The 12,996-nt window shown below is 30.8% G+C and overlaps 2 protein-coding genes across 6 annotated transcripts in view; both read right to left on the bottom strand.

Annotated features, from left to right (window-relative positions):
• The window catches only part of LOC114871346 (inositol-trisphosphate 3-kinase homolog), a 29,778-nt gene extending 25,839 nt beyond the window's left edge, over positions 1-3,939 (bottom strand). The window contains exons 1-3 of the mRNA XM_029177126.2: positions 3,863-3,939; positions 3,619-3,770; positions 3,460-3,539 (exon numbers count right to left, since the gene is read on the bottom strand). Of these exons, the coding sequence (XP_029032959.1) occupies positions 3,460-3,539; positions 3,619-3,671 (133 nt within the window). The 5' untranslated portion in view covers positions 3,672-3,770; positions 3,863-3,939. The remainder of the gene's footprint in view (positions 1-3,459; positions 3,540-3,618; positions 3,771-3,862) is intronic.
• Positions 3,940-4,872: 933 nt separating this feature from the next.
• LOC114871344 (rotatin) overlaps positions 4,873-12,996 on the bottom strand; it is a 32,301-nt gene continuing 24,177 nt past the window's right edge. For 4 of the 5 annotated variants that reach the window (XM_029177119.2, XM_029177120.2, XM_029177117.2 and 1 more), the window contains 25 exons: positions 12,434-12,955; positions 12,139-12,359; positions 11,821-12,058; positions 11,537-11,746; positions 11,267-11,473; positions 11,004-11,177; positions 10,794-10,929; positions 10,496-10,720; positions 10,164-10,425; positions 9,919-10,094; positions 9,602-9,844; positions 9,300-9,523; positions 8,936-9,229; positions 8,634-8,874; positions 8,366-8,534; positions 8,112-8,308; positions 7,307-8,040; positions 6,890-7,094; positions 6,588-6,799; positions 6,378-6,518; positions 6,124-6,253; positions 5,470-6,061; positions 5,241-5,381; positions 5,086-5,142; positions 4,873-4,909 (listed from right to left, as the gene is read on the bottom strand). In XM_029177119.2, coding sequence (XP_029032952.2) covers positions 5,793-6,061; positions 6,124-6,253; positions 6,378-6,518; positions 6,588-6,799; positions 6,890-7,094; positions 7,307-8,040; positions 8,112-8,308; positions 8,366-8,534; positions 8,634-8,874; positions 8,936-9,229; positions 9,300-9,523; positions 9,602-9,844; positions 9,919-10,094; positions 10,164-10,425; positions 10,496-10,720; positions 10,794-10,929; positions 11,004-11,177; positions 11,267-11,473; positions 11,537-11,746; positions 11,821-12,058; positions 12,139-12,359; positions 12,434-12,955 — 5,430 coding nt within the window. In that variant the 3' untranslated portion in view covers positions 4,873-4,909; positions 5,086-5,142; positions 5,241-5,381; positions 5,470-5,792. Of the gene's footprint in view, positions 4,910-5,085; positions 5,166-5,240; positions 5,382-5,469; positions 6,062-6,123; positions 6,254-6,377; positions 6,519-6,587; positions 6,800-6,889; positions 7,095-7,306; positions 8,041-8,111; positions 8,309-8,365; positions 8,535-8,633; positions 8,875-8,935; positions 9,230-9,299; positions 9,524-9,601; positions 9,845-9,918; positions 10,095-10,163; positions 10,426-10,495; positions 10,721-10,793; positions 10,930-11,003; positions 11,178-11,266; positions 11,474-11,536; positions 11,747-11,820; positions 12,059-12,138; positions 12,360-12,433; positions 12,956-12,996 lie in introns of all 5 variants that reach the window. The other variant, XM_029177118.2, reaches the window with a different exon arrangement.

Below are 12,996 nucleotides of genomic sequence, written 5' to 3'. Positions count from 1 at the left end.
ACAATAAGATGTTCGAACGCTCGTTCGATGATTCGAGGACTTTGATGACTCTGATAATACACAAGAAACGAGCTAAAAATTGATTTAAATCGAAGTATCGTGCGTTCTTGTCAAGAGTCATTCAAGTGGTAAGTAAATTGGTCATTGCACACGCCTAATGATTAATTCAATGCTACGAGGAAGCGTCGAGTGAAAAATAAGGAGAAATAGTTCGAGCTAGACATCAATGGAAATAGTTAATATTCATAATTAATAGAGTCAATGAGTTTCCTTTCATTCATTGGAAATTCTATCGAACCTTCGATTAATAAAAATTTATATATTTCTTAAATATTTAGTAACTTCCATTTTTTTTTCTCTATAAAATGTTACCGATGAAAATTGCAGTTTCTAAATACGAAGCCAATGAATTCTACACGTTCCTTATTGTTTCCCAAACTGCATACACTGCATCGACGTAATTCTTTTCTTTTAACGTACAAAAGAAAACAGATTTATGTGTGCTCATTGAATGTTTATACAAGGAAGAAATATTTGCTGCCTGTTGACGCACGTAACACAAGTTTGCAAAGAAAGCAACGTTCTCTTGTTCGTACATTCATTACCTTGGCAGAACCTTTTAAAAAATTGAATCATTTGCACGTTAAGTATTCCTTTATTGCAGCGAAACAATAACCAATAATTCAGTCATCTCGTTAGAACTCGAGTTTAAGTTTCAATCAGTAAACAAGCTTCCAATCGACGCATAAATTAATTTTAATTGTGATACTAATTTACTATGAATTTCATCTCAGGAAAAAAATAAAATAAAATAAAATAAAATAAATTGTGATACTTTAATTTAAAGGGATCTCTTCTATCCCTTTTGTCAAGTGAAATTTTGTTTCTAATGTTAATTGCAAAATTTCATTGCCAATTAATCCAACCCGTTTAATTGACACTTAGAAATCCAAATGACGTCTTGCTTCCTGATTGGAACGTTACGAATGCATAAACACGTATAAAGAATGATTAACTGCAATTCTTATGTAAGTTACTAGTACTCCTACAACATTTGTTGTTTTTTTTTTTAAGTAAAAAGAAGCAAGCGATTTGATATGCGCATATAGTATTCAATTGCACGTCAATCGGCCGTTTACTACGTTGCATATTAATGCTGAATATTTAAAACAGAGAAAATTTTTATCAGACCTTAATTCGCAGCTTTCGAATATAAGTCGCGAAGTACATACAAAAAGTCTGACACGATTTCATGACATAAAAATATCACCAAATAACACTTACGGCATATCAATTTAAAGCAAAAGGTTCAATGAAGATGACTGCATAAATGTTTCGTCAATATTCTTAACAAAGATCAAATGATTCATCGTTGGGAATAAGAACGAATGAACCAATTTACAGCTCACCCTTGCTGTTGTTCGTTAATGAAGTTTCCCAATATTTGTTCTATCTCCATTTTGATGATATTATTTTCATTTTTAAAAATATTTACACTTAGTTTCCATATTTTTTTGTTTTGCAATATTCAAGAAGGAAAAAAGTTACTTTCGTTCAAGCAATATGTTTGCTATTTGAATTTAAAGTCTGCTGTTTGCACCCATAATTCATACTTTCGGCGTTCTTGTAAACGAGGCTAATTACTTAAAATTTTAGGAGCAAACAGAGGAAAAATACTATGAACACCTGGCACGGTTTCAAATGGAATATTTGGAAGCGATAAACAGGTTGTTCTCATTGACTAATTGTGTAATTAAATAAAAGTAAAAACGAAGAAAAAGCATTCCACCGCTTGGATTTTCGATGAAGATCCAAGGTTCTAAAAGAGGCCCTTTCTAGGTTTTTCTAAAACTAAAGGCAAAGGGGTGGATAAAATAAAAAATAAAATAATAGCATTAAATGCTAAGTACCATAATCATGAACACTAGACAGAGGCCATCAATGTACACGTTAAAGTTAAAGATTAAAAAATAAAACAATTGAAATAGTAACAAATTTCTCTTCCAATTAATAGAAGAAATTTTTTGTATATAGGTGCGTCTATTTACCCCGTTTTATCAAAAAATGATGAATAAGGCATTATTCTGAATGTAAAATTTATTTATATCGCAGCGAAGAGGCGACAACTCTGTATCGCGTCCTTGATTCCATGTCGACTAGCAGAAGAAACGGAAACAGCCCGATAAATACAACAAAATTACGAGAGAAACAGGTATCCTCGATCTCGTCGTTGGCGAAATGAAATTCGTGCGTCACTGTTGCGCGTGTATTACAGTCGTGATATTTTGTTTCTTAGCACGCCTCGACGAAATAACACGAAAGAGTTGCAAGAAGTTCATGAGTCAATTCCAAAGAAATCTGTGAACATTTCTTATAATACTTCACAATTATCTTAGAAGTATTATTAATAAGAAATTCACCAACAGTTCTCCAACACCTACGTGAATACTTTATTATACCAGTATATACCAGTATACACCAGTATACACCAGTTTCCTGAAGAATCAGTCTGTTAGTTGTTAGCTGTGTATTGGATACTTATTAAAAATGAAGAAATTGTTAAATAAAATTTTCATCGAATCTTAAACTTTAAATTGATATACCATAAGTGTCATTTTCTGATACTTTTCTGTCATTAAATTATAACAGACTTCATACATCCCAAAATAGGTACAACTTAATAAGAACGCGTCATCATATTATATCCAACTTCCAATCAAATATATGTCGAAATTATACAGGAATTTTCGGTCTGTTTTGTCACGAAAAAATGTATACATATACCTTTCCTTCACCAAGAAGATGTTCAAGAAGAAAAGAAAAAACAAAGTGGTACCACCCTCAAAATCATGTTTCCTAATTTATAAATTTCAAGTTGATACACCATAACTGTTATTTCACAGTTAAAGTACTATAAGTTCTAATAAAAACAAGAATCTAAGTTTCTTTGTAATTTCTTTTTATGGTCCTCTCAATTTAGTTCTTACGGATTTAGTTTCCCTCCATGGTAAGCTTTCTTACCTCATCTCCGATATTCGTACAGGCTGGTCCCACGGGTCTCTGGACGGGGCCCATGGGATATGCGAAACGGCGGGGTAAGGGAGGGCAGATACGCGAACGCGGAGGTCACCATTGACGCAAATCCATCTGGTAGTCACGTGACCGGCCGCGCTGGAACACAATACCAACCGCGCCAGCACCAGCTTTCATTAAATCCGCTCTTACACATGGGTACACGAGCGATTCCGTGTCAAATTTCATTATAATTGCGGTTTCTTCCTTCTTTTCAACAATTAAAACGCTTACCAACAATTAAGAGAAACTGATATATGTATATAGAATTTTTCACTTCTAGTTGAAGTGATACTCTTTCAGCTCTAATGTTACATAGATGATCTGAATGTATTACCTGGTTATAAGACTCATTAAATAAATTCTTTTGTGTAAAATATTCATGACCTTTGAAAACTTGAAGGAGAATATTACTTGGTACACTGAATTGCCTTCTGCTGTGGTTCAGAATAGATTGGGGTGATTTCCTATAAAAGCATATCAATTTATTTTTCTATTAGTGCATAATATGTATCTTTTTTTAGATTTTATTATTTTAATTTATACCTCATTAGGAGAATTTTTATATAATTGTAATTATTTCTTGGGGTGTTTTTCATTCCTTTTGCAATTGTTTTTGTTCCAAAAGGTTATGTTGTTATATGTGAAACAATTAACTTGGACGCGATACCTCTAGCTTTGAAGGGTCGTTCAGCCCCCTAAAAATATAAAAAACACATGTAAGTAGCTTATTTTTCCGTTTATTATAATATAATAAAAGAATATTGAAATCAGGTAGGGACACAGATACCTTCCTTGTCAGTTCTACGGATGAAACATAATTGAAACAGCATTATTTAACAATAGTCGGTAATTTATTAGTATATCGCCATCTAGCGGATAGGATCGGAATTAACTATTTCTAACAGGGGAGCAGGAAAAAGGCAGATGTGCTAAGAGGTATATAATGCACCTGCACCATATCCACCATATCAACCCAAAAATTGTGCCACCTCTTTGCACATTCTGCTATCCTATTACCAGGAGAATACTTGCCGTCACGAGAGTCCATAAGTAACAATAAGACGCGCAGGTTAGAAGATGGTGGGAGAACGCAGCGAGCCTCGAAACTACCTCTCTGCTAATCGTTTCTCACTTCTGAAACAATAGCACGGTATGGGAGTGGGAGTATCGCCAATGTAATTAATTTAGGAAGATGTAGAATGTAGAATATTGTAGTTTCTTAATAAAAATTTCTTACTGTTAGTCAGGTGATTTTTATTGTTTTATGAACCTTAATCATTTTTAAAAGATTATTTAAACAATTACACGTATATGATTTGCTAGCGAAGAGGACCGTCTCATACGACGCGGCCCACCCACGTTATGGAATAATGGGCAATTAACAAACAGCAAATCGATCATTCACTGAATACTAATTAGAACCGAATGAACAACTCATCCACTTTTGTTTCGATTCTTCCCTTTCTTATCTCTATTGAATGCTTGGAATTTTCAAACTTCATTTCCACGATAGTATGATTCTTTGCTTAGTAAATAGTACTTAAAAATCTTTTGATCATACTACGGTATTATTTGTCTCATTTGTCATCTACTCTTCGTTTATAATTTTTCCTCTTCTTGCGGTTAGTGACGCGCGTAAGTAGGTGCAAAAAATCGTAATTTATACATAGATATTGGATCATTACACCTATTTGTCTTTGGTATTACTCAACAGTTGAAGTTTCATAATTGATGGAATGCATAAGGTTAAAACTCTTTTAATAAATTTCTACTCAAGAATATCATTACCATTTTTTCCTGTTGTTCTTCTGTAACAGGAAAACTTATTCGCAATCTGAAATAGGAAAAAATGTCAAAACTATAAAACTGAGAATTAGGAAATACTTTGACTAACAGATTAAAGAATATATTCCTTTTTGTAACGTTAACTGCATAATAATATTCGAATTTATATAAATTAAAATTTAATAAATATTTTTACCAAAGAAGATTCTATATTTTGTTACTTACGAGGTATTTTTTCCTTCATTACTGATGTTTTATTAAATTTCAGTGTATAGCTTGTATCTGCAAAAACAACATAATGCGTTCTGATTCGATGGAAATTGAAGTACTTAATGTAAATTATACGTACATTTTTGCAATTAATGTAATAATAGGCTTACTTTAAGAAGATTGATGTAATTGCTTGACAAATTCCTAGCAACGCATAATTGATTATTCATTTAGCTATTAAGACATTTTTATATTATTCTTGTATTCATAATCGATTTCTGTGATGGTAATTTTACACAATCCTAAGAAATCTGCAAAAAAATATGTAAAATAAAGTATCTATGAGCACACGAAATCATGTGATATATATATTTTTTTCTTTTACTTCTGTGTACATACCTAAGATATTGCTAAAAATTTATAGTACAAAATTACATTTAATTGAACTCAGTCAGCATTCAATCAAAACTAAACGTAATAAATACTATTTTTAATTACAATATATTAAACGACTTTTATTATAAAATATTTTTAAAAATATCTTATTCGATATTTATAAAAATATATATGTATATTTGTGAGACCATTATCTCATTTACATTTCGTATAATATTTCATTTAGTATAAAAAAAAATATTACAAATCTTAATGTTGATGTATTAAACTACTAAAATCTATTTGTATGTACAATTATATTATTTTACTTGATTCGTCTGATTTACTTAATCATTTTTCATATCTACTGGACTGAGAATTCTTAATACATATTGCAACATTTTAACTAATTCTTGTTCCTCTTTTCTGTCATCCACAGTTAATAACGTGAGCCTGCCTAAAGCTTCTTGAATACTCTGTGAAAAACCAGCGCTTCTTGCAATTAACTTTCCTTTCTGATTATTCGCTATTAAAGACCACAACATAGAACCTGCAATCTTAATTTCGCTCATAGATCCATTCTTAAATATATCATGTACAACGTTGATGAAGTCCACTGGAACATTTAAACAGCGTTAGAATTATTTATATGTATAATACAATATTAAATCGGTTTACCTGAACTAAGTAATCGTGGTCGATTGGCCATATTGAATGCCAAGTTACGCAATATAGAAATTGCAAGAATTCTGCTGGACGGTGATGAACATTTTGCTAGTTGTAATAAAACATCCAGACCGTCAACAGTCTAAAAAATGCCGAAACTATTAATCTATAACAGCTACATTTGAGTATTCTCAATTTTACAATGATGTAATATCTAATTCCCAAGTGTATGAATTTAGAAATTTACAAAACTATATTTCACTTACCTTAGGTACGCATAATTGACCCTCTTGATAATATGTGAAATCAATTAAAAATTCTAAACAGTATAATTCAACTAATGGCCATGGTTTTGTTCTCTTTGTAGTGACCGGATGTATTTTTGTAAAAAATTGGAGGAGATTGCTCTACGGGATTTTATTTAGCAAGTAAATATTATCTTGAAATTATATTTGATTAAAAAAAAAAAAGCGTACCTTCGAAATTGAAACTCTACATTCGTGAACATGCACAGCATTTCGCAAAATGTGAAACGCAAAATGTAACTTGTGATTGTCAAACATTTGTCCAGCTTTATCTATCTCCTTACAGACTAATTGTATAATGACATGTATTAAAGCGAGAGTATTTGGAGTTCTTCTGAGTCCCGTTCCTGGTAGGGTGGTTGTTAATGTTAACGACTGTGCCGCTAAAACACATCCAACAGAAGTTAAACAATTTATTAAACATAATACATGATATAGAAGTTTAAAGTTAACTAATAAAATTTTAATGATACCTATAGAACATTTCGTAGTATAAGTTGCAAGCAACTTTAAAGCAGTGGTAGAGACAATTTTGCTTAACGCAATCCAAGCCCACAATTTATGCATCACATCCGCTAATCCAGCTTTCGATAAAACTTCTTTAACTTCAACGCTACCGTACATAAAATTCATTAACAACGTGAAGATACCATTTACATCATGTAACAGCGGATGAATCTGTAAAAAAAGCAAACAAGGTAACTTTGCTTCATGTAAGAACGATGCTGGAAATTCCGTATGATTAACATTGTATAATTTCTGAATAATTATAACTGGAAAATCCAATAATTATCCAATAATTATAATTGGAAAGTCCAGAATTCATAGCAGACGACCAAAACGACGTCAATTTAAATTATATATCTAAACTGAATTATTTCCATACACACCTTTTTGTCGCGGTCCATTTGATTCTTAAACAGTTCAAAAGGATGCATATTTAATCTAACATAGAATTCTTTTAATATCATTAAAGCTGTTTCAGGTAAATTTTCCTCCAAAGCGATTCCCTTAGCCGTGTTTGATATACACAGTAAATTAGTAAGTGCACTTGTAATTAAATCTTTGTCTTCATTTAATTTCCGGTTTTTCTTGGATCTGTTGTAGTTATGCGCAATAAATAAATGCAATAAGATACCGCAGAATTCTTCTCCTATTGCGATTTCATTTCTCTCGATTTCACCCTCTACTACTTTATCATAACTTATCAAAATATTATTGTTCTCATTTGGTTTTCTTGAATGCACACTTGCACTTCTCAACGACAGTTTATTAATATCTGATATAATTTCTCTTAAACTATTTCTATAGTCATTCGATGAAGATGTGAAAGTAGTATCTATGACCGTTTGCAATGAAATATTACTTTTCCCTAAAGAATCTTTCTGAATTTCTAGCGACAGAAGAAACGCAAGACATCCAATAGCGCTTATGCGAAGTTCTGCATTGGAACCTCTCATTGCCAGACAAATAGATGAAAGTACAACTTCCGGAGTGCATAATTCTAAAGCTGTTTGTATCGATTCAAAGTGCTGAATTTCTGTTAGCGATAATATAGCTATAAAATTGAAAATCTCAGTCCATAGTCGGTCTCGTAAAGAGACCAATTGTGCTGTATCAGAAACTGTAAAAATTAAATTATTATAACTTGATGTATAATAATATCATTATAGTATATTTCAGCTTTCAACTTACGATATAGATCCGTATTCAAAAAGGAGAACACGGTGTACAACGACTCAGGAGAAAAATTAACAACAACAGTATATTCGTTACTATGTATGATACAATTTGTTAAAACCGTGAAAACACTAATATACATTTCCAAAATGTCGCAATAATGAGTCACGTTCTTTTTACTCTCGACATTTTTAGGAATTTCATTGATACATCTAAAATTGTAGATCATTAATTTAAAAAAAAATCTGTATCGCTTTTTTCTAACTTACCCAAATAAATATTTATCTATAGAATGTTCATAAATTTGATGAACTACTTCTTGTTTTCCTACAAAAATCAAATTATTTAACAATCTACAAATAGCTGTTATCAGTGATGGTGTTGCTACCACTTGCAGACAGTTATCAAGGTCTGTGATTTCTGATGCCCTTGCTGAAACTATACATAATTAATTGTTACAATAATATTATATTGTCTTCGAGTTTTTAAGAAAATAGTTAATCTTGATAATAAGTGAGAAATGAAAGGTATACATACAGGGTTGTAATTCATCCTGGCAATTATACAGGTATGAAATTGTACGCGGTACTAAAGATGTACTACCAGACTGTAAACTATGAATAGATGGGGCTTTTCCATTTTCCTGTTCCCGACTATCCGTATGGTCATAGTCCAAAGTAGTAAACATAAAAATATTAGAACACAACACGGTGATCTCATAGTAAGTGTTACTTTGTTCCATATAAATTAAAATAGCATTTGCTTGCAAAGAGTTCACCTGAAATTTTATTTAAAAATATTTCTTACTGAAGTAAAAATAATATTTAATGTTTACTTACATATTGAAAAGTTACGGAATTGCAATTTTTCACTAAATTGCTGAATGCAAAACAAGCTTGTTCTCTAACTATACATGATTCTTCCCTACTAGCAATATATTGAAGTAATGTTTGACATAATTCGCTTGGCGCCAGCGCAATAGTGTTCAAAAGCTGAGCAGCTGTATGTAAATTATTTATTAAACCAGCTAACAATTGTAAAGCGGATGCACGAACTAAAGGATCTCGATTTTGCCATAACATGGGCAACCAACTTAAGGTACGACCTTCTTCGTACCAAAATACAACAAAAGCCTAAGAAAAATGTGTAATAATAATTAAATACGCCATTATAAATGAATATATTTCAATATATAATACTTACATTCTTATTAAAATTCATTTGCATCTGATATAATAAATGGTTAAGGCATATTATAGAATTTCTAGTTATAGATAAACCCATGAAACTAACAGTTCCAGCACCATGAAAAGATATAATCAGTTCTATTAATGTGTTACCTAATGTTATTAATAAAGTTTTATAATTAGCCCAGTGGCATTTTCCAATTAAATATGTTAAGCATGTTAACAACCAATCGAGGTAAGCTGTAATAAACGAAAATGTCAACCAATTTAATTTAAAAGAAGAAGTTTTATAATATAATGGAAAAACAGTTAATTTACCTAAATTGTAAAAATGCTGTTGGTCTCCGAAACATAAAGTAGAGACAATAAGTTCAATAAAATGAAGCCGAACATTTTCATTCTCATCATCAGACTGTTCACCTTTTTCAACCGCTGAACAGGTTCGAGCTAATTTTAATATAGACTGATGTATGTCTTGATTATCTAATTCCGAATTTTTAAATAATTCTGCTAATGTTTTAGTTATATTCCTCATTATTTTGTTAGTCCACTTACACTTTCCTGATGTAAAGGCATAAATGTATATATTTTATAATTTATGAATTATTTTCCTTACATGAGTGATTAAAAGTTACCGTTCTTGGTGATGTTGACGTAGATTTGTAGAAAATTTAAAACTTCAACAAATAAATCACAGTCTTCTTTACTTGCCGGCTGTGAAATTAAAAATCGCTCAAACGTTTGTTCCCAAGGTAACAAGCTTATATCCTTCAGATTTTCATATTGATGCATTTTGTATAATTTTAAATACCTGAAAAAATTACATTAAACTGAAAATACAAGCTACAATACTATTAAAAATATTATTAGCGATAATTACATTGTAAGATAATCAAGCGCACATAGAACTGATTCATGGGTAGTTGAATTTTGTATGTTGTATAATTGTTGCTGACAGTAATAAAAAGGATAACTAAAACGTAAAATTAAGAATTCACTTTCTTGAATTTTCAATTTTTCCGATATATCAGAATCAATAAGGTCATCCCAATTTTTCCAAAGTACATTTAAACCATCATTCCATTCCCATAGCCAATACTCTTTAATAAATGTCAATGCTAGTGGATTGGAACCATGAAGAACTAAGGAACATAGAAAAATTGTTAATATATTTCGTAAGAGTAATAATAACGTTTAAGTAACTTCATTTACCAGATATATCCGAGCGCCTGTGCATACTTATTTTCCAATGAAATTTACAAAGAAATGGTAATTTCATTTTGGATACAATAAGGTACGGCAAAGAAATATTTAAGTGATTATAGTTCTCTGCATATTTTTCACTTAGTCGCATGATATATTCATTATAAAGCAATAAACAAAGAAGTTGCGAACCATCAGTCTTAACAGATTCGTTGTTAGGAAATAAAAATAAACCTAAGGAATATTTATTTTAAATGAAAATTTGTAATAAATAATTATTAATTAGTTTTAAGATTTCGATACACACTTCTTATTATATTTGAGAAAACATTTATACGAGTAGATAGATCTTGCCGTATAGAGGATTCAGTAGAGGCTAATAGTTTCAATATAGTAATTATGGGAATTACAGAATCCGGGTAATTGATATAATCCTTTTCGATCTAAAGATTAACAATAACTGTTAATGAAATACCTTTAATATAATTATAACAAAACTTTATACGATGATATTTACCAAAGCACTATCAAACACGTTTAATATTAAAGATAATCCATTTTCAGTGATAAACAATTTATGCAAAGAAGAATCTGATAGCATAACACTGATTTGAACTAATGCCGATTTTCGTATCTTCGGATCGACATTTGGTTCATTTAACATTTCAAGTACAGATAATAAGTTACTTCTCTGTAAAAGAAATACGTTACGAAATATTTTAATCAATGTTGAAAACAGTTATGGATACTGTAGTTTGTATGTATATAAAAACATGTAACCTGATAATTGCCTTCAGATTTTTTAAGAACACTTTGTCGTTCAGATATACAAAGCGAACTAAGAGGTAAACCGTGTAAAGAAGATAATCTTGGTAATTTCTGAATCGAATCTTTCTCTTTTCCAAGAAGCCAAATCAGCCGACAAACTGCTTCCTCTCTAATATCGTTATCCGGTGAAAATAGAAATCTTAAATTACCTTTTAAGACCTGTTAAATTAAAATTTTTAGTTGTCTACAATATTTAATGCTCATTAATTAAATTTATACTACCTCAATATAGGGTAACTGTATGCTAGAAGAAACATCGGGATCAAAAATTTTTGTTATGCATTGACCTAAAGTTGTAGTTGAATTAGTATGACACTGTAAAAGGGGTAGTACTGGTGCGAGAGCTTCTAATGACTTTAGCCATCCATCTTCTCCCATTTGCACTCTTCCTTTCAGTATATAAACTAATATTTCTTCTGCCATTTCCTGTATCTAATAAAAAGAGAAATAGCTTCTAAATAATCGACGTATAAATTCTTAATATTATTTACAAAATGTTAACTTACCCTCTGGTCTTCATTTGTTACACCATGAGAGATTATTTCAGTTAAAACAGATGATTCAAACAAAAATGTTAAGCTTTCACAAGACAATCTCTCTCTATTGTACTCTACTCCGAGAATACTTTTAACTAAAGTATGGCACTCAAAATACGTTGCATACTGTATGTCTGAATCTGCGTTCGCCAATAAGCTCAATATTAATTTTGTAGCTAACGCACGGTCTTCGTTATTTAGAGAATACCTTGAATATTAAAAAGAAATTGCATCTTAATACTGAATTCTATTTAAAATATCTAAAAATCTATACAATGAAAAATATACCTATATATATTTTGTAAAAATCTGATAGTCTTTTTTATAATACTAAAATTTTTGTGATAAGATAAACTTAATTTCGAAGCGTATAACGTTTGCAACACTTCCGAATGAGATAAACTAGACATATTCTTTATTATGGATATAGCTGCTTGCATTGATTTCGCTACCACTCTCGTATCGTCGAAGAGTTTAATATATGCAACTTCATCGATGCCTTGGAATTGCTATAAACAATAACAAATTTAGAAATGTTAGATATAACTATGATATTAGCTTGGAGAAATTAGAAGTTACTTACGCGGCAATATTCTTGTAATATAGAATGTAATCTTGGATATAATAAATAAATAGGAGCATCCATTATAGCTACACACATAGATGTCTTAAGAGATTTAGGAAATATAGCATCTGCTATTTCCAAAGGGACAATGTTACTTAACAGCTTCATTGCAACGGTTACGAGATGTAGATATGTTATTCTAAAATGATCAATGGTGCTATAGTTTCCAAAATATTCTATCACATCTCCCAAGATGCCAAATAATGCTTTCATATCTTCAGTTATTTTTAAAGCCATGTCATCATTACAAAGCCAAATGTTTGGCATGACACTGATAATAAGTAATTGTACCAGCTCATATGTCAGATCGATCACGTATTTAATATTTCTTAGCGGAAGTGTCGTGTTAATAGGAATACTTAGTTGTGAAATAACATGTTTTAAAGATTCAATACAAAATGTTGGTATAAACATTTGTTGCAATTGTAAAATCGAATCATCAATGTTTTCTGACACACTTTGACTTCTTTCACTTGTACCCTAAGTAGAAGAAAAGGCATTAGTCATTGTAAGTAATCTTA

The sequence above is a fragment of the Osmia bicornis genome, chromosome 12 (assembly GCF_907164935.1).
Source record: "Osmia bicornis bicornis chromosome 12, iOsmBic2.1, whole genome shotgun sequence".
In the NCBI taxonomy this organism is placed as follows: Eukaryota; Metazoa; Arthropoda; class Insecta; order Hymenoptera; family Megachilidae; genus Osmia; species Osmia bicornis.
The sequence above is the reverse complement of the archived record's forward strand: the minus strand, read 5'-3'. Positions and strand labels throughout refer to the sequence as shown.